We start from the raw sequence: 21,174 nt of genomic DNA, 5'->3' as shown, positions 1-21,174 counted from the left end.
ACTTGTGACAATATATAATAATTTTTGTGGGTATAAATTAATTTTATAGTAACAACTTAGATGTGATGATACGGGCTCTCAAAGTCTTAAACATTTTGGTTTAGGTTTCTTTAAAGTGCTTGAAAGATGTCTAAATGTTTCTCTTAATAAGCCTGTGTAAAACGGTTTGAATTCGAGATTCAGAGTTCATTATAAATGGAAGTCAGTTAACATTTTGCAACATTAAGTTGTTTGTTTTTGCTACAGGAGTCGGACGATACAGTATATCCCATGTTGGAGCATGTGGCAGGTGAGGGCCCGTCACTGGCTGAGGACTCTTTCAGACCTCTGCTGGGCCAGCTGGCAGACCAGTCTTCCTGTCTGGCTGTGGATCGGAGGGACTCGTCCATGGAGCAGCTGGTTGGTCACCCGCCGGCACACTCGTCCATGATCGGTCACTCACCCGGTCCGTCAGTTCCACTGAGCTTGGATCAAGGTGGATGGGATTCCACTTTGAGTCGGATGATTGGTCGACTCTCTCATCAGTCCGGCTCTCATTGGCTGAGTGGTGGGCAGGACTTCTATGCTGGTCAGCTGATGGGTCAGGTGCCGGCGGAGCAGTCGACGGCGTGGCTGGATGAAGGTCCAGAGGAAAACCAGATGAGACCGCTGGTCGGGGAGCTGGATGAGTCCGCTGGCCAGCACAGTGGAAGTTCAGGTACAACAAGATGTTCACATGACTGAAACGTGCAGGAAGGTTTTAACCTTATAACACTTCAACTCCTTTTATTGAGAATGGGGGTTTTGGGTAGGGCTGGGCGATATGGACCAAAAGTCATATCCCGATATATTTAGGCTGAATATCATTATACAATATATGTCCCAATATTTTTATTGCAAAGTGAGAGCAAATGTTCAGTCAAAGCCAAATATGACATGTCACAAGTTGTTTTATTGAAACTGTTAAAAGTGACATAAATACTGTATAACAGACTCCTGTTATACAGTATTTCAAATCAAAGCTCCATAAAGTGCACATTTAAATAAAAAATATCTTAAATAAAAATAGCCTATGAAATAAAATAGGCCAATCTTTTCCTAAATAAATATATTTATATCAGAAAAGAATAAGGAACAGTACAAAATAACTAAATATGAAAAACCCTAGTAAGGGCAGCATTTATATATAAAGAAAGAAAAAAAATAGAACTGTATCGATGTATGCGATATGGTCTAATTCCATATCACATTTAAAAATATATCGATATATCTTTGATATCGATATATCGCCCAGCCCTAGTTGAGGCCAGTGGATGTTTAGGGGGAGATAGCAGCTCAACAATTGAAGCCACATATGTCAGCTGAGAGCTGGAAAATTGTTAAGTTCCTGTAGTCATGTATCTGTAATATTAATTAATTAAAATGCTCAAAGTGTATAAGGGTTTAGAACATTGTGATATGGGTATTTGAAAATCATTCCTATAGTCAATTATGTCTCATAAGGGGTTGTTATAATTACTTCAAAAATCCTTCCACACCTTTAGGAACACCATAGGGTAGCCTAATGTTGTGATTTGCTATCAAAATACCAAATCAAATACTTTTTGAGATTTATGATTTCAGTAAAAAAAATATTTTTGGGCAATTAGATGTCGAGCACTATCCTGTAAACTTCTGAGAGACTTCTTATTGTCAATCTAGTGTGGAAAGCCATCCATCCTCTGAATCTCTGCGTCTCTAGTTTGTGGTTGTAAATAAATAAATAAAAAATGATGAAATAAAAATGATCAAAAATCCCTCCAGAATATTGCATCAATACACCAAGACCCAGGCCATGCTCACCGAGCAAAACAATAGCCTAACGTTATCTTGCTGACTTCCCCACAAGATCAAATTAAGCATCAGAATGGTAATATTAATAATTACACCCAAGAAGCTTTTCCATTGTGTCTGTAGTGTGTGTGACTGTGTATAAATGCGCGTGAATGTGTTTTTTTTTTTTGTCTTTCTTTCTCTAAACTGAGCGATGATGTGAAATTACTGGACCTGATGTGTATTTAATCAAAATGCATTTCATGATGGTTTCTACACTTGAACTGAGCTCAGTCAGTCTATGTCTTAAACCAAATAGTTTACATTTTAGCTGCATATTTAACAATATAACATGTGCCTCCGTTTAAATGTGTGTGCCTGCGTATAAATGTGTGTGTGTCTGTGTATAAATGTGTGTCTGTGTATAAATGTGTGTCTGTTTATAAATGTGTGTTTCTGTCAGTCTTTCTTTCTCTAAACTGAGCGATGATGTGAAATTACTGGACCTGATGTGTATTTAAATGAAATGCATTTCATGATGGTTTCTACACTTGAACTGAGCTCAGTCTTAAACCAAATAGTTTACATTTTAGCTGCATATTTAACAATATAAAATGATGCCATGATGCAGATGCCTTTCTGCGTAATGAGAAGGCTAACTTATACTTAAGTAAAAATAAGAATAATGTAATTAATCTGTTATATATTTCTCTGTAGCACATGCATGCGTGACAGCATGTTGCACACATACTCAGGCCTCCTGATTCTGACTGTTAACACCATGGCTGTGCTATATCACCGAGCAAAAAAAAAATGGCATAACATTATCTGGCTGACTTCCCCACAAGATAAAATGAAGCATCAGAATGCTAACAGGTTAAATCGCTGGTAAACAAAATGCAAACCCAAACCTTCTGGTTAACTTTTTGTCATCTTTGCAATATTTTATTATAAAACATTTAATAGTTCATTAACAACTGCTTGTAGATGAAAGGACCCACGTGGATTTTGGAGTATCGACCGAGGCCAGTGGGCCGTCACACCCAGCGCTGCCTCCTGAAGCCTCGTCACACAGCACATCTGTCCCGGCTGGGAGTCCACATGTACAGAGCCAAACCAGTCCAGTGGAGCAGGACCCAGACAGGACTGAAGGTGATTTCATGTATTTCTTTTTACTTCTATTCCCCGGACCAACGTAAAGCCATCTTGTATTCGTGTGCATTTTTCTTACCTAGTTTAAACTTAAAGGAATAGCTTGGATGTCTTTAAAGTGGGACTAAGATGGCATTCTGCATGAAGCATTAAGGCTTAGCAGCAAAACATATTTTAAGCACTTAAAAAAATTAATATGCTTTTCTGTGTCTGTACTCTTGCCTGCTTCTCCAAACTGGTCATTTAAAGGTGAATATGTCCTCTGTTCAACTTAGCGATGATGTGAAATGACTGGACCTGAAGTGTATTTGATCAAAATACGTTTCATGATGGTTTCTACACTTGAACTGAGCTCAGTGAGTCTTGTACATGTCAAGATTATAAAGTCCCCTGTTGAAATCTTACCTGGAAATTGGCAATCTAAATGAATGTGAATTTGTGAAGAAACTGGAAACTGTACCTGACGGGAGGAAAAACAAAGTACTTCTTTGACAGCAGCAAACATATTTTAGACACATATAAAAAAATCAGTGTCTATGGGCGTTTTCACACCTGAAAGTCCGAACCAAGGTCCGTGTTCTGTTACATTGTCTACATTTGGTCCGGTTAGTTTTGGTTTCACACTGCAAAAGGAATAACGGACTTTACAAGACAATTCTACTGGACACGTCATCTCCCTGTGGACTTCCGCGGCTCATTTTGTTTTGGTTACGCTGCGTTGTTAGGCCGGCCGGCATCTGACGTCACTGTTACTTCCTTAACGTGTTTACACTAAATGAATCCAGCGAGACACCTTTTACTCCTTTTGAGTCCTTTTCCCATGCGTTATTTCAGTCTTGTGGCAGTGAAGGTTTCTGCTGCTGTCCTCATCTCCGTTGTGCACACAATTAAATGTTTGTCCTTGGTCTTGTGTTACCTTGCTGCTGATTAGTGATTGTGCTCACCTGCTGAGGCGCCGCGGAGCAACGCACACGCCGTAGCGCGCATGCAGCAGCACGGCCGCTGTCACACACACGCAGTTGCACCTCCAGGCAGATCGCTGCAACAAATACTTTTGCTGGTCTTTTGCTACCAGCAGCACCAGCTTAATGAGCAATACGTGAGCAGAAGAAGAAAAAAAACTTCCTGTCATTGATACAAAGGTCCAACTATAAAAAAAATTGTTTTCACACTGCAAAAGGTTCGGACCTTGGTTCGTTTGGTCCGGACCGAGACCACCTCTTTTGGTCGGACCAAACTTTGGTCCGCGGCACCTTTCACACCTGGAATTTAGGTTCGGATCAAACTGAAAAGTCCTAAAGTCCGGACCAAACGAGATAGGTGTGAAAGCGCCCTATGTCTGTACTCTGCCTGATTCCTCGACTAACATCTGTAATACAGACTGTGGATAAGTTCCTCATATAACCCAAGTTGTTTTTCCTATCTTTAGTGTTTGCAGGCTCAGACTCGTTCCACCCTCTGCTGGCTGAGGTCACCCACAACGAGACAGCCGACCCCTCCATGATCTTTCACCACGTGCCGACCTCGCCTGTAAGACAGACAGCCAGCGGGGAATGCAGCGACTCTGAAAGCCACAGTGTTGAGTCTGAACCGTCACCTGAGCGCTTCAGAACAGAGGCGCTGTCCAGCTGCCAGCTCATCACCTCCCAGTGCCTTCCTGGTGAATCTGTCCTCATGCTTTCTCCCACCACGAGGACAGATGTGGAGCTCACAGCTCTCAGCCTGTCAAATCTAACCGTGTGTGATGATGCAGCTACCGTCAAGCTGCCGCAGCCAGAGAGAACAGAGTCAAACAGAAGCTGCTTTTCTGAACAGCGCGAATATTCAGTTTCATTCAGCGACGACTGTGCTGGAGAACTGAAGAGTGAGGTTTCACACCTCAGGAAGACCCTTCCTCTCTTTGATAAGTTAATGGTATGTTTATGCTTCTAGTTCTGTTTGAAAAAAAAAACATCTTTCAGACTTTTAACCCATTTAGGCCTAAAAAGCCTGGAAAAATGCCTGAAAAACCTCTGGGCGATTTTAAATTAACCCCCTAAAACCTGAAGTTTTTGAAGTGTCAACACTTCCTACTAAATAATCGATTTTTCAGCCTCTGTAGCAGATAGAAATGAAATTCAAAAAGTATTTGAGAGCTTATAGCTGTTATATCTGAGCTCCCTCCGCTATAGTCGTCTTATTCTGATGCATTTCATTGGCCAAGAGACCGCAAATAGGTGGAAAAAACCACAAATACTACAAAACGACATATCCGATTTCCCGTCTTTAATGGTAGAATAACGCAACACTGCCCCCGGTTTTAATGGTATAAATTCAGTAATGCTTTCCCGGCTTTAATGGGTTAATTAAGACTGAAGAAGACTGCTTAAAAATGTTATTCACCAGAGCCCTTATGTCCCCCACCACTTGTCAACACAAAATCCTGATGTCCTTATTTTTTAATAAGGTATGTGCCGTCATTGGCTGACTTTTGGTCTTGTCTCTCTTTCTCTGCGTTATCAGGAAGCTGCCAGTGAGAAAGGGATCCTTGAGCAGTCAGAGATAACACTTGTGAGCTTGACAGATACCACACTGCAGGATCAGGAGACGACCATCACAGAGGAAGACAAACTTCCAGATGGAGGACGGGAAGGAGGACAGAAAAGCCAAGACACAGAGGTGACTTTCTAGAAATGTTTGAGAATTTTTGACTTGAGCAGCTGACTTCTCTCTGATCTCTGAACACAAACCGTTTCTTCTGTAGGGCTCCGAGTCTTCGCTGTCAGTGGATGAGACTCCAGAGGAAAAAAAGCAAACACCCCCAGGTACAATCAGCCTTTACACACCGAATCTATCAAACTGTTGAGAGTGCTGCATGTGCATGATTGTTGTACTGTGGGAGGAACTAAACCAGGTTCATTTAATTCAATTCATGTAAAAAAAATCTGATTTTCCTTGCATCCTTTGAAAAACTTTTCCTCCCTAGATTCAGCAATGCTCCTGGAGTTTCAGTGGGGTCCCTGCAAAGACCTGCAGGTGTCCCAGCAGCAGAGACGCACAGCGCTGCTGCAGAGATCAGCACGCAGGGCGGAGGAAGTCAAGGCCAGAGGGGCTCTTGCAAAGATTCAACCTGAGATCCAAGCTCCATCTGACGCCACAGAGCAGTCTAAAACTACGGAACGCCAACCAGTCACCTGTAATGAAAATACCAAACTAGAACCCCAACAAAAGATAAACACCAAATCCAAGGGGGGACAGGCTAAGCTGCATCAAACTACTGAGAAATCTGCCATCATGAAGCAGAGAAAGCCCCAGCGTCCCCCTCCAGGTAGCTTCAATATATACCATACTTTGCTCCAAACCAAGGGGAAAAATATTCACTGTTCACATTTCACTTCTGAAACCAGTTCTGTACTCTCATTCTGTAGGTGTGACTAGTTAATGCTACTTTACATTACTTAAATGCCCTTTAAGAATTTATATTTTATTCTGAATGCATAATACAGAAACCTGACTCCTCAATTTACAGCAAAACGTTTGTTTCTCTGTTCCGTCAGTGAGCCACTCCAGCCTAAAAACAGTGTGTGAGGTGAAGAGCTGCACACCGGAGCAAAGGAAGCAGGATGTTACTGAGATGCACCAGAGAACTCGGAGGTACTACTACAGTATTATTAACTTTTAGCTAGGGCTGGGCGATATGGACCAAAAGTCATATCCCGATATATTTAGGCTGAATATCGATATACGATGTATATCCCGATATTTTTATCGCAAAGTGAGCAAATGTTCAGTCAAAGTCAAATATGACATGTCACAAGTAGTTTTATTGAAACTGTTTATTTAAGTGAACAAAAATACTGTATAACAGGAGTACCTTTTAAAAAAATCAAAGCTCCATGAAGTGCACATTTTGAATAAAAAAATCTCTTACATTAAAATAGCCTATGAAATAAAATAGCCAATCTTTTTCTGAAATAAATATATTTATATGAGAAAAGAATAACAAACATTACAAAAGAACTAAATATGACAAACCCTAGTAAGGGCAGCATGTATATATAATTTTTTTTTTTAAACTATATCGATATATGCGATATGATCTAATTCCATGTCACATAAAAAATATAGATATATTTTTTATATCGCCCGGCCCTACTTTTAGCCTCTACACTGTCTACTGTTGACTAAATGTTGCAGTAACACTTTCCCTTGTTTATAATGCATTATAAACATAACATTTCTTAAAATCTGCTTACAACACTGTATAATTGTAAATATATTTTTATATAAGCATTTTATAATGACTTAAAAGGTCAGGTTTATTGCTTCATAATTGCTGGTCACTGACATGTTTTGCAAGGATCATACTTTGTTTTTATGCTGCATTATAATGTGATTACAGTTTAGTCTAAGGGGTCACTGGGTGCTTTAAGTGAGGTAAAGAAACATTACAGGCTGGTTTAGGGCTGGGAGATAGATTCAGAATCTTCTGTCTCACATCAAAATATGGCTATAATGCAGTTCGGCTGCTGTTGTGATAGCAGGTAAAGAAGAAAACAGATAATTAAATCATTGCAAGTACAACACACAATGTTGTAAAATTAATTTATTTGTTAACAGGTCATAACAGAAATTGAGTACTCCCAATTTGACAGAAGTGAATGATTTGCATTTACATTTCACACATGAAATGTTTTCCCCAAAAAATCACTAAAATGACTCAAATTAATAGGCCTAATAGCTGAAACATTTGTAAGTACAGTGTATAGTCTACGCAGATTATAATGCATCGAAAGAAATTAACAAGTGAATCAATAATGCATTAAACGTGTCCGTACAGAAATGGTTTCCAATGTCTATCATTGTTTACTTTCGTTTACACCTGGGACACACAACTTCTGTGCTTGATCCTCGGCCTCGCTGTCATTCATTACTACGGCCACTAGGGGGCAGACTAAAGTGTAAATGTGTGGGTTTTTTTGTTGCTTGTACAAAGACCTATTGGGGGGCGTTTTTGATGCTATTTGTAAAAAACTGAGTTTCAGTGGAGAAGCAGTTGAATCGTCAGCGTTTGACTGCAGTTGTGTCCTGAGGGAAAGAACGTTTGGCTGACAACTGTCTTTTGTTGTTTTAGTACATCTGTTGTTCATGTAAGCACCTCGAGGCACGCCGGAAGAGAACAACCACGCTCGGTTCTTCTCTTCTTGCTGCATGTAGTAAAGGATTTTAAATCTACAGAGAACTTACAATTCTAACCATGTTAGAAGAAGACATTTCTCTCACAAAACTTATCCCGGTCTCCCTCTATACTGCAGCACATAAAGCTTGTATCATCCGCTATAGAAAAACAAAGTATTTCATGTTTTCCACAATCGACTTGGTACTCTGTAAGGATCTGTTCTTGTGATGTTGCTGCTGGGGAACAGCTGATTTCACAGTAAGGCTGATGATGAGTGGGATTACAAAAGTAATCTCAAATATTTGACACGGCACAATCAGCTTTCTGTCCATGATAAAAGAAAAATTATAAACTAGGCTAATAGCTTGATGTCGGCTTTCTTGCGGCCTCTCCCTCTCAAGCAGCCAACAGCTCATTCCTTTTATCACAAAAGATTAACAAGCTTTAAGACCAGAACATCAGGTTCCAGGAAAACACACATCCTGAAGCTGTGCTCCTACTTAACTCCACAAAAAGAGCGCTGCAGGTTAAATAACTAAAATGGTAGCTGGTTTTAAGTGAGTCATTTGTTGGTGCTTTTGTTTTATCAAATTCAAAGAGGCTTTCTTCACATAACGGAATTAAAACATCTCCTTGTGTGATTATTACATACTACTCCAAAATCAGATGTTTTTTTTGTCCATGCATTATCATTTTTAAAGAGTTAAATCTAAAAGGAAATAACATAACGGTGTATTTGTGTGCGTTCATGTGTTTCTGCAGACTGTATGAGCAGCTGGAGGAGGTGAAGCATCAGAAAGCCGCCAGGAACCGACAGGAAGATTATGCAAAAAACAGACTGAAGGCCAAAGAATTCCACAAGGTAAAATAATAAGTATCTGTTTGAAAAAGTTAGATAATATGCAAGCAACAAACTGTTTCCTGAGTTCTGAATGTTTTTCAACCATCTCTTCACAGAAAACTTTGCAGAAACTTCGGGCCAAGCAGACTCTGAAGTGACTTTAATTGTTTCTAGTTCAACTTTTGTACATTTAAGTTATTTTGTAAAATTTTATCAATAAAGCTTTAAGTTATTTAAGTCTACTTTTTGCACTTCTGTTGCTTATTTTAACTTGTTACTTTGGATTTTAAAAATCACAGTCAACGCCAACTTTCTGATGAGTTTTTTTTAATAAGAAAACATCCATGAAGTAGATCTGTTAGTTTTAAAGGCCACACTGTCTTGCATTTCTGAACTTGACCTCAGTGATGCTCAGAGTTTGGAGAAAGGGATCGTCTTGGGACTCTTCTTCTCCATGGAGGCCTGCGCTGACTTCATCACATCTTGAGTCTGAATCATGCTCATATTCCAGTTCGCCTGTAAAACAATGATAAAGTTATTTAGTGTTGACTGTGTAAAGGCAGCTGCAGGGTGAGACTGAGACGGGGAGTTTTCTGTTTTTATTTATTGAAACAGTTTATTTAAGTGAACAAAAATACTGTATAACAGGAGTACCTTTTAAAAGAAATCAAAGCTCCATAAAGTGCACATTTTGAATAAAAAAAAATCTCTTGAAATAAAATAGCCAATCTTTTTCTGAAATAAATATATTCATATGAGAAAAGAATAACGAACATTACAAAAGAACTAAATATGACAAACCCTAGTATGGGCAGCATGTATATATAAAATATATTTTTTAACTATATCGATATATGCGATATGATCTAATTCCATGTAACATTTAAAAATATATCTATATATTTTTCGCCCGGCCCTACTTTTAGCCTCTACACTGTCTACTGTCGACTAAATGTTTAACGGTAGGCTTCTCACCATGTAGTCCAGTCCCTCTGCCACACTGTGGTCTCTGGAATAGACCAGGTTGACTTTGGTGCCCTGCACGGCTACAGGGCTGCGACCAGCAATCTCCCCGGCCATCTCCAGAGCTGCAGCCATCATGGTGTCCTTATCTTCAAACACTCGACTGGAGACAATGTGTGGAAAAATGTGAGACTAATTGTATGAAAACACATTTCCACTGGTAAATGCAAAAAGTATTGTTAAGCGGTTAATCAATTTGGCAATAACAATTTTTTAGACTTAAATCTTGTGAAGTTTGCATCTGGCTTCCTCACACAATCCAAAGACATGCAGCTTAGGTCTAACTGGTGACTTTAAATTGCCCGTAGGTGTCAATCAGTGCGTTTACATGCACAGTTTATTCAAGCTATGCTTAAAATTCGATTTTGGCGTCTAATAGGACTTCTGTCCTTGTCCCAGTTTACATGCAACTGAGAAAATCAAATAACTGATGGAACGTGTCCTCCTCCTCAACACTGGGTGGCGATATGTGACCTTTCAGCGGGTTAATATGGCCCATTTTCCAGTTGACCTAATATGTCACAATAAACAAGTGGAGAAAGGCGGGAAACCGACAACAAGATGGATGGTGATTTTGAAGGGCAGACAAGAAACGCCGGATGCTGTCTGAGGGCTACAACAGTAGCCTGTCTTGGGTTCGACACCTTGTGCCGTCGCTACTGCAAGCTTTCTTGGATGTGTTTTTCTTCCAGGGTCATACGCCAGTGTGGGGGTGGAGCATGCGTTGTCTTGTCATACATGTCGGCGAAAATCCTATTCCAATCGCATTATCTGGGTGTCTTAATCGGAGTTGGAGAACTCAGACATTAGTCGGACTAACACGTTTACATGCACTTCAGTTGTCCAGTTATAGTCACATTAAGGCAATAGTTTGTTTTCATGCGAACATACTGAATGAGAGCGTGAATGGTTATCTGTCTGTGTGTCTGCCCTGTGATAGTCTGAGAGCTGTCCCGGTGTACCCAATGTCACCTGGGATCGGCTCTAGTCACCTGCTACCTGAGTGCAGATAAGCAGTTAAAGAGAATGTATGGATGAATGTATTTACCTGACCAGTCCGCTAGTCTTTGCTTCATCAGCAAACATCTTCCTGGCAGTCAGAGCCAACTCGTTCACCAGGCTGGAGAAAATGACAGTTAATTACATGACAAAAGTCTTCATACATTAGGTTTCACCTGTTCAACTGCTCGTTCAAAGCGAGCATCAAAATGGGGAAGAAAGGTAATTAAAGTGACTTTGAACGTGGCATGGTTGTTGGTCTGAGTATTTAACAACCATCTCTAGGGTTTACAGAGAATGGTCCCAAAAAAGAGAAAATCTCCAGAGAGCCTTGATGCTTGTTGATGCCAGAGGTCAGAGGAGAATGGAGACTGGTTCAACAGGAACTCTAATAACCACTGGTTACTACCAAGACCACACCTTATAGCTAATATAGTGTAAATATAAAGCACTTTAAATATAACTTTACTGGGAAATGTGTATTTGAAATGGGGTTGTATGAGGCAGGCCTGTCACAATAACCACATTTTTTCTGGAAAATATATTATGCCAGAAATAACTGCTATAACTAAGGCTGTTTCCATAGCAACTGCTATTTTTAAGGGTTTTTTTTTTCCATTGTTTTGTCCTCATTTCCTCTCCTCGTGTTGTGCTGTATTTCTCTCTCTCTTTATCTCTGTCTCCCTGTCCTGTCCACCTCTGTCATATTGTATGTGTGTTTTAAGTATAAGTTTGGACGGGTTGATGGCTAATTTTGTTGTACTAGTACTTGTTACTCTGTCCAATGACAATAAAGTTGATTCTGATTCTGATAAATGATATATGTCGTTTTAAGACCATTCACAGTTCATTTTTAATTTGATGATTTCTGCTTTGCACAAAGATCGCTTTCTTTCACTTCTAAAACAGCCTGTGGATTTAACAGAGAGCAGAAGATACGACCTCGTCCACAGACTATGTTAGGTTTATTGAAATGAGTTGTTTACCTTCGGCTGCCGATGACTTTTGGAAGTCTTTGGAGAGTTCCAACATCTGCTGCGAGTCCAATGTCAACTTCCTGTAAAGTATCAGAGCATCAGCTGCATCCTTCATTACAACTAGATGTCTGGAAACGTCAGGTTTTAAACAATATTGTGTTTTTGCATGCTGTATACCAAGGTTATAATAGTTTTGGATTTTTCATTAGTTTTAGTTTTAATTTCGTTGTCAATTTTTGTTTTCAAATTCAGTTAGTTTTAATTCGTTTTTAGAGTGAGTTTGCTAGTTTTGATTAGTTTTATTTTTTGGAAAATGCTTAGTTTTAGTTTAGTTTTTATTAGTTTTAGTTTTGTGTAATGGGGTATTTTTTGGGTGCCAGATTCAATAAGGTCACAATAAATGTTTCCTTTATTTCCTTAGTCTGATCCATCTCAGCCCTAATAAATTTACTAAGTCATAAAACCAGATGGATGAAATAGATTTCATATCAACCAAAAAGGTTTATGGATGAAAAAAGTTGTCAAAGACGAAAACTAAGGACATTTTCACTATAATTTTAGTTAGTTTTAGTTAGTTTTGTAACCACACAATACAGTTTCAGTTAGTTACCGTTTTATTAAAAACTCACGTTTTTATTTTTATTTCAGTTAACGAAAATGTTTTCTCAATTCTAGTTTTCGTTATTTCGTTAGTTTTCGTTAACTATAATAACCTTGCTGTATACATTAAAATGCTGTTTATTTTTACATCCAGTATTTTCTTTTACCTTCATTCATGTTATAGAATTAATTAAAATGTAATTTTTTTACTCTAATCTGTCACTAGCTAATTCTATTTCAAACAAGTCATTTATCCATCCCGTTTTCCCAGATAATTCCCAAATTATGATTAGATGGACGTTTACATACCTTCACCTGGAACCAGGCGTCCTGAGTGCACAGACGGATGTCACAGGCTGTGATCAGATCAACACCTGTCACACAGTTTCAAGTTATGTATTGCAATGTGCATAAAGATTTGCAAAGAAGCTGGCAACGAAAATATGAGAGATCTCAGGCTCGCTCAAACAACGCTCATGAAATGTGTGTAAAAAGAAAGTTACACATGTAAAGATTAAGAGAGATTCAAAGACGGAATAGTCTAGTTAAAGGTGCAATTTGTTGGATTTGAACAAATTTTAGTTAAAAAAAACAACAGAATATCAACAGAATGCGCAGAAGTGACAGTGTTGATGTTAATGTCAAAGACATCTATTTACTGTGTTGCAGAGATTTCTACTGAAATTAGCATGCTAACCAGCTCGCCCCGGCACATCATGTCTTATAGCAGTGGTTCTCAACCTTTTTTCAGTGATGTACCCCCTGTGAAATATTTTTTCAGCCAAGTACCCCCTAACCAGGGCAAAGAAAAAAAAAAAAGACTTAAAAACAGAGCACTGTGCCATCAGTGTCTGATTTATTAAACTTTGGAACTGATAAACACATACAAAATTCAAACATTTGAAAAAAAACAAAAACTATTTCAAACATTTTAAATGTTAATAATGCAAATATTTCTCATCACTAAAATGTAGTGATTCAAAACTAATGTAGTAAAAACAGTGAGCATATAACCATTTAAAACTATAACTGCTACGCTTCAACCACGACTCCATCTTTTAGTTTTCTAGTGATTGACAGGTGATGCCAGGTGGCATATGACAGGTTGGGTCCAACCATCCTGGTATGGGGGAGACTCTGGGTTTTTAGGATCAGGAAATTGAATAGCCCACTGAATATAAAATTAATTTTATGAACTTATACTTATATTTTCCTAAAATATTTATTAAATAATTATTTTTAAAAGGATTTTTGCATGGATGCTCCTTTTTAAATGTATATTTTAAAATCTCACGTCTTGGAGTGCCCCATTTGAGAACCACTGTCTTATAGTACCACCATAGTGAGTCACTGCAGCATCCAGTCTGCTATTTAAAACATGGTCCTTATAAAAATCTGAATTTCTGTCTGCACTATGATAGCGTGATGATGACGTCATACCTCCACCAACACAGGCTCCGTGGACGGCCACCACCACAGGCTTTGGACACTGCAAGAAGAAAACAATCAATGTCCTAACAACCAAATATTTTAAACGATGTCCAAATATGTCTGCGACTGGTCTGATCTTATATTTCATCCGTTACAGAATTCAGTTTAAAATCCTCTTAATCACCTATAAATGGTCTAGCTCCACTCTATATTTCGGAACTCTTAACCTCCTACTCTGCACCCAGATCCCTCAGATCTGAAAACCACACGTTGTTAAGCATCCCAGAATCTAGAACATGGGTCTCAAACTTGCAGCCCGCAGGCCAATTGCGGGCCTCGTGACGATATTTTGTGGCCCCAACCTTGATATGAAAGTTTAATGTGAGTTTTATATGAATGGCACTTTACTGTCTTGTGTGTGGAAGGTCTCTTTAATAACTTTTTTTGGTAATTTTGTGTCTTTTTTGGTAATTTTGTTTCTTTTTTAATCATTTAGTTTTTTTCTGTCATTTTGTGTATTTTTTGGTCATTTTGTGTCTTTTCCAGTCTTTTTTTTAGATAATTTTGTGTCTTTTTTGGTAATTCTGTGTCCTTTTTGGTAATTCTGTGTCTTTTTTGTCATTTTGTGTCTTTTTAAAGTAATTTAGTGGCTTTTTTTGTCATTTTGAGTCTTTTTTAGTCATTTATTTTTTTCTGTCATTTTGTGTCTTTTTTCGTAATTCGGTGTCCTTTTTGGTAATTCTGTGTCCTTTTTTTGTAATTCTGTGTCTTTTTTGGTAATTCTGTGTCTTTTTTGTCATTTTGTGTCTTTTTAAAGTAATTTAGTGGCTTTTTTTGGTCATTTTGAGTATTTTTTAGTAATGTTGTCTTTTTTAAGTAATTTAGTTTTTTCTGTCATTTTGTGTCTTTTTTTTGTTGTTGTAATTTTGTCTTTTTTTGGTCATTTTGATACTGCCTCCAGCGGCCCCCAGGTAATTTGAGTTTGAGACCCCTGGTCTAGACTCAAGACAAAGGGAGATCACGCCTTTCTGTTTTAGCTCCACCGCTGTGGAACAAGCTCCCCCTCAGTATCAGAACAGCTGAGTCTGTGTATCATTTTAAAAAGCTTTTAAAAACCCGCATGTACAGACTGACACAATAATTCTAATGTTTTAACACATATTTTAATTTTTGTTTCTATTATTTTATCTAATGCTTGTTCACTGTTTTAATGATGTTCTCTTATTTTTGTTTCAAGTGTTGTATTGCCTCAATGATGTTGTATTTTGTAAAGCACCTTGTAACCCTGGTTTTGAAAGGTGCTATAGAAATATAGAAATAAATAAATATTTCCTTATTGTGCAAACAGAACCACTCTGACCTTCTCTATGACGGAGAACGTCTCTTGATACTTGACGATAAATTTTCTTAAGTTCCATGCAATTCTGGCCGTGTCGTCCCCCTCTGGCTGGAGAAGGTTGCTGGCCATGTCCATTAGGTCAATACCTGCACAGAGAATAAATCCAGCTTTACTACCAACATGATGTTAAATAACACAAACGGTCTGATAGTCTAATACCGACCAGCTGTGAACATCCTCCCAGCTCCAGACACCACCACCACTCTGCAGTCCGGGTCCTCAGCGATGGCATTAAAGCAATCCACCATCTCACTGGAGGAAAAAACAGAAAAACATCAGCAAACGGTTATAGAAATACTGTTGCATAAGTGCTTCGAGTATAAATTCTTTAAATAAGAAGATACATCTTTTTATAGGTATTTGTTGTTTATTTCAATTTCAGAACAAAAGAACCTGAGTTGGGATAAAGCAGTTCAGGGTGTTTAGAAGTTCTTTAGGATGGAGATTTGCTCACTGACTCAACAAAGTCACCTGCAGGTAAGTTTTTAATATCTTTCAAGATCTATTTTAAGTCATTTGTAATACGAAAAAATGAAGGTTAGCTCTTTTAAAAATAACTTAAGCATTCTCATTCATCAGCACTGGGTTAAAAAATAGATAAGGATTTATTTATTTAATGATTAACATAAATTCTTTAGAGATAGTTTTTAACAGTTAAAGTCTAACCTATAATTTGCATTGTAAGCTATTTTGTTTGCAAAAGATAAAGTTCCCAAGATCAATTATTGGATGTGCTTTCACATTTTTGTAATATGGGTATTTATCTGATGTAACTAAATCTTCGCAAGTCTAAAACTTTCTTATATGTGCCAACTTTTGTCATCCTGTAAAAATGATTAAATTCTGCACTCTTCAGTGCAACTATGACACCACCAATTGGAGTGAACATGCTGGCTGTTTACACAGAGCAGAGAGGTTGAATAAAAATAATAATTCAATATGTATAGCATGTAGAGCCACCATTTTTTGTTATACTGTATAAAGTTGTGGCCACATACAACTTATGGGAAAATACTGTATATGTGTATATATATATATATATATATATATATATATATATATATATATATATATATATATATATATATAGATAGATATATTTCAATTTTTTCTCAAATTCTTGTAAAATAGAGTCAACTTTTTCTGGCATTTTAATTGCACTATACCGCACAAAAGTTCTCCTTACTTCTAGCCATGATCGTGTTGTTTCCATACAGTTGAAGAACTTATATACTGCGGTGAAAAACAAGGCCACGGTGAGTAAAATGTGACCGGAGCAAAGTACTGCTTGGGGGTTGGATGTAAGAAATATAATTTTTTTTCCTTGGACTTATTTAAACAGATTCTTGCCTCCAGAAAGCTTTGTTCATGGCATTGCGTTTCTCTGGCCGGTTCAGCTCCACATGTGTGATGGAGTCTGCAGGGTGACTGATGGCCAGGGAGGTGTACGGAGAGGAGGACGACATGGCTCTGACCACAGCCTGACTGGGCAGCCAGGACCTGCTGTCTGAGAGGAGAGAGACAGAAGGGGTGCAGAGGGATGGAAAATGAATACTTCACATTTTGATAGTGAAGTATGCCCACGCACTGCAAGGCAAGGCAAGTCAAGGCAAGTTTATTTATATAGCACAATTCGGACACAGGGCCATTCAAAGTGCTTTACAGGGGCAAGATTAAAATACATAAAACACATTAGAAGACATTTAAAAGCGAATTTTAAAAAAAAGGGAAAAAAAAGTGAATGAATAAAACATTTAAAAGCGAATGAATAAAAATTACAGGTTAAAATGGAAACAGAAAAGTCTTCAGACTTGATTTAAAATAGCTGAGAGTTGCAGCAGACCTCAAGTTCTCTGGGAGTTTGTTCCAGAGATTTGGTGCATAAAAACTAAATGCTGCTTCTCCTTGTTTAGTCCCAACTCTGGGGACTGTAAGTAGACCTGTCCCAGACCACCTAAGGGCTCTGGACGTATCAGCAGATCGGTAATATATTTTGCATTCAGCAGCGTTCTTCCATCACATGTAGACATCATTTGGCAGAAATTCAGTTAAATGCATGCACAAAAGCCCCATGGTACAATATTATTGCAATTTTAAACCCTTTGCAATATGCTGTGTATTGTGATAACAATTATAAACAGAGATAACAATTTAAAACTATTTTAATTTTTCAGCAGAATGCACATTTGAGATCCCCAAGACGCTGGCCCTGAGAACACATGAGATTAAGCGGTTTAATCTCTGTTTAATACATGCGAAACGTCTTGTTGCCAGACATTGGAAAAGTACTAATTGTCCTTCTTTGAATATGTGGATTAATGAACTTTCTTCTTGCCTAGCGATTGAAAGACTCACATATATAATCAAACAAAAAAGCCATTTCATGATATATGGAATTCACTTATCATATTTTTGGAATCAAGACCTGATCCCCTTAAATCTAACTACCAAGTAAGACTATACTACTACTACTACTATTTATTTGAATTTAATTTATGTTGGTTATATATTACTATTTGTTTGTGGGTTTTTTTTTTGTTTTTTTGTTTTTTTATTTGTTTTTTACATACACAAATACACTCTTTTTATTATTTTTATATATAGGCTACATACTATATGTTCTGAGTATAGGTATGTTTCTCTTTTTTCTCCTTTTTCTTTCCTCTCTCACTGTTTAAAAGTTGTTTTGAAGTTCAAAAATCAATAAAGATATGTGTTAAAAAAAACAACGTACATTTTAAAATGCACGTGCAATATTCAAACATTCATTTTGTAGCATTAGCTAGTTCCGATAATGACAATAAACTTCATTGAATCTTTGAACAATAAAAAACAACAGGAGATAAATGTGTCATCAGTTGACATGAAGGGCAATGGAAAACTGGAGCTGGTGACCTTTCACCTACAGAGGTTTTTAAACCAGATAATAAACAATAATTTATCTGCGAGCTGACCATAGACGTCATATAACAATTTGTCCGGGCAGCAGAGCGGATCATCGGCTGCCCCCTGCCCCCCATCATGGACCTCCACAGCTCCAGGAACCATTAATAGAGCTGTGAAGATTGTGGCCGAACCCTCTCATCCTGTCTGTTTAATCTTCTCCCCTCTGGACAGCGCTACAGGGCTATTATGTCCAAAACATCACACCATCTCCACAGTTTTTTCCCCCAAAGCAACAGCCCTCCTAAATAACTCTTAAACTTGGACTCCATTGCACTTTAATTCTATTTAACACTGCACTATCTCCCTTCCTATTAATTTATTGCTCATAATGGTACTGTTTGTCCTTGTATTGTGTTTTTGTCTTTCTGTTTTACTTTGTGTTGCCTGCATGGAGAAGACCAATTCAAATTCCTAGTATCTGTAAACTTGGCGAAATAAAGTTGAATTGAATTGAATTAAAACTATTTTATTTTTTCAGCAGAACATACATTTTACAATGCACGTGCAATATTCAAACATGCATTTAGTAGCATTAGCTAGTTCCGATCAAGGTTATAATAGTTTTGGATTTTACATTAGTTTTAGTTTTAATTTCGTTGTGAATTTTTGTTTTCAAATTCAGTTAGTTTTAGTTAGTTTTTAGAGTGAGTTTGCTAGTTTTAGTTTAGTTTTTATTTTTTGAAAATGCTTAGTTTTAGTTTAGTTTTTATTAGTTTTAGTGTTAGTTTTAGTTTTTTTGTAATGGGTATGTGCCTTCATTTCCTTTGGTTTATCCATCTCAGCCCCAATAAGGTTATTAACTCTTACAGTTCTGGGTGTTTTGTATTTTGGTTGAAGTGTAGACATCCCAGTCTCAGTAAACATATTTACCATGTGTTCCTGCATGTTGAAATAGAAACACTGAATTATGAATGAAAAAAGTTGACAAAGACGAAAACTAAGGACATTTTCACGATAATTTTAGTTAGTTTTAGTTAGTTTTGTAACCACACAATACAGTTTCAGTTAGTTATCGTTTTTGAAAAAGCTCTTGTTTTTATTTTTCATTTCAGTTAACGAAAATGTTTTTTCAATTTTAGTTTTCGTTATTTTGTTAGTTTTCGTTAACTATAATAACCTTGGTTCCGATAATGACAAAAACAACAGGAGATAAATGCGTCATCAGTTGACATGAAGGGCATGGAAAACTGGAGCTGGTGACCTTTCACCTACAGAGGTTTTTAAACCAGATAATAAACAATAATTTATCTGCAAACTGGTGCGAGCTGACAGGCCTGACCAGCTGTGATCAGGTGGAGTTTCAGAACATCACAGTACATTTTTTCATTCATAACTCGACAAACATAACATTGTGACTTACATGTGGTGAGAGCTGACCTGACAATCCCTGCTAACATTGCCCTTTGGACGGTTCACTCCTCACTGATCGATAAAACCGCAGCAGACGGAGCGAATTAAACTACTTCACCTCCCCTCACCTGCTCCACCTGCTTCACCTGCTCACCTGAGTCTGCAGCGGTTAAATGACATTAGCATGTAGCTCAACTGGCGCTAGCTAATGCTAACCAAGTCTTAGCAACAAAGTGTCTGTGGTGGTAGAAAGGAGCAGCTCGGCGGTCAGAGCACACAGAGCGGAAACGCGCAACTGTTGTTTATATCATCAGGTGATCAGCAGATGACTGAATAAAGTGTTCATTAACAGAATATCTCTCATTTAGCCTGATGTCTGTCTGAGCTAGCTCTGGTTTATAAACAGTCTGTACGGTGGCCGACGAGAGACTCAAACTTAAAATAACACATATAAGACTGTACATATACTGCCCTACAAAGCCTAACTGCAGTAACTACATTTTTGGTCGAAATTGAGTTATAACTAAAAATTAGCTCCTTGATGTCTGTTTTATCTTGTGACAAAGTTTTAGATTTCAATTTTCCTTTATTTCAGAAAAATGATATAAAAACTGCAGTAAATAAATACGAAATCCAACTCAAAACCAAAGCAGACGTTCACTTAACCCTATAAAGCCAAGTGTATCATATTAGATACAGTTATTTTTGAGACCTCTACATCATCAAAAACCTGATGTATACATGTGTTGAAGATAAACAAACTGAGCAACAAATTGCACAAAAATACCAGATGTAGCAAAAATGATATGCAGGTTCCACGAATGGATCAGTCATTGCTGCATTAAAAAACGTCATATCTGCAGATGTATGATGTTGTGTTATATGGAAAAAATATGTATTTTGCATGTTTGAGGAAAAAGGAAAAGTCAAAGTCTTAATAGGTTAAAAATGTTAGGGTTTATATGTTTTTGTTAGTTCGAGAAAAACAAACTGTGAGCAACAAAATGCACAAAAAGACCTGATGTATCAAATATGATACAAATTAGAATTCATATATGCAATTTATTTATTTCTTAAAATTCGTCAGCAGGTTAATAAGCACTCAGTTTTTACAAAAATTGAATTTTCTGGCAATTATTTCATGGTTCAGGCTTTATAGGGTTAACGCAGTCTGATACATTGTAGCCGTGTATTTCTTCATTGTGTTGAATAGTGAAGACAAGAATAATAGAAATTATAAGTTTATTTGATAGGGAAATTATTATCTACATAGTGATTAAGTAAAAAAGTGAGATACAATTATATTAAGACTAAAATATAAGATTACTTTATAATATTAAGTCTAAAATACACAAATATTTTAATAGTTTTAAATACATCTATAACAAAATCAATTTGGAAATGTTTATTCACTGAAAGCAACATATAAATCTTAAGACAACATTGTAGTTACTGCACTCTGTGCATTACTATTATAACCTTTTACAGCAATGCAGTACCCTCATAA

General features: G+C 37.4%; 2 protein-coding genes across 2 annotated transcripts; one reads left to right on the top strand and one right to left on the bottom strand.

The window, feature by feature from the left end:
* The first annotated feature begins 251 nt into the window (after positions 1-251).
* On the top strand, positions 252-9,184 carry LOC131970152 (uncharacterized). Its single transcript, XM_059331446.1, has 9 exons — positions 252-697; positions 2,779-2,943; positions 4,373-4,857; positions 5,446-5,601; positions 5,687-5,747; positions 5,909-6,250; positions 6,480-6,576; positions 8,864-8,963; positions 9,059-9,184. Exons 1-9 carry the CDS (start codon positions 271-273, stop codon positions 9,098-9,100), a joined length of 1,875 nt encoding a protein of 624 aa, XP_059187429.1. The 5' UTR covers positions 252-270; the 3' UTR covers positions 9,101-9,184.
* ech1 (enoyl CoA hydratase 1, peroxisomal) lies at positions 9,151-20,077 on the bottom strand. Its single transcript, XM_059331448.1, has 10 exons — positions 19,678-20,077; positions 16,722-16,878; positions 15,535-15,623; positions 15,333-15,457; positions 13,982-14,030; positions 12,851-12,915; positions 11,951-12,021; positions 11,014-11,085; positions 9,918-10,068; positions 9,151-9,458 (listed from the first exon to the last, which is right to left on the bottom strand). Exons 1-10 carry the CDS (start codon positions 19,712-19,714, stop codon positions 9,354-9,356), a joined length of 921 nt encoding a protein of 306 aa, XP_059187431.1. The 5' UTR covers positions 19,715-20,077; the 3' UTR covers positions 9,151-9,353.
* Positions 20,078-21,174: the final 1,097 nt, after the last annotated feature.

Source organism: Centropristis striata, chromosome 4 (genome assembly GCF_030273125.1).
Source record: "Centropristis striata isolate RG_2023a ecotype Rhode Island chromosome 4, C.striata_1.0, whole genome shotgun sequence".
Taxonomy (NCBI): Eukaryota; Metazoa; Chordata; class Actinopteri; order Perciformes; family Serranidae; genus Centropristis; species Centropristis striata.
This window is presented reverse-complemented; position numbering and strand designations above follow the sequence as displayed.

Bases quoted from the DNA above. Each gene is read 5' to 3' on its own strand.
- LOC131970152 (XM_059331446.1), top strand. From the start codon at position 271: ATGTTGGAGCATGTGGCAGGTGAGGGCCCGTCACTGGCTGAGGACTCT. The intron at 2,944-4,372 runs GTGATTTCATGT...TCCTATCTTTAG, and splicing joins GGACCCAGACAGGACTGAAG to TGTTTGCAGGCTCAGACTCG. The intron at 8,964-9,058 runs GTAAAATAATAA...ATCTCTTCACAG, and splicing joins AGGCCAAAGAATTCCACAAG to AAAACTTTGCAGAAACTTCG.
- ech1 (XM_059331448.1), bottom strand. From the start codon at position 19,714: ATGTTAGCAGGGATTGTCAGGTCAGCTCTCACCACAT. The intron at 11,086-11,950 runs GTAAACAACTCA...CATTTTCTCCAG, and splicing joins AAAGTCATCGGCAGCCGAAG to CCTGGTGAACGAGTTGGCTC. The intron at 10,069-11,013 runs GTAAATACATTC...CATTGTCTCCAG, and splicing joins AAGACTAGCGGACTGGTCAG to TCGAGTGTTTGAAGATAAGG.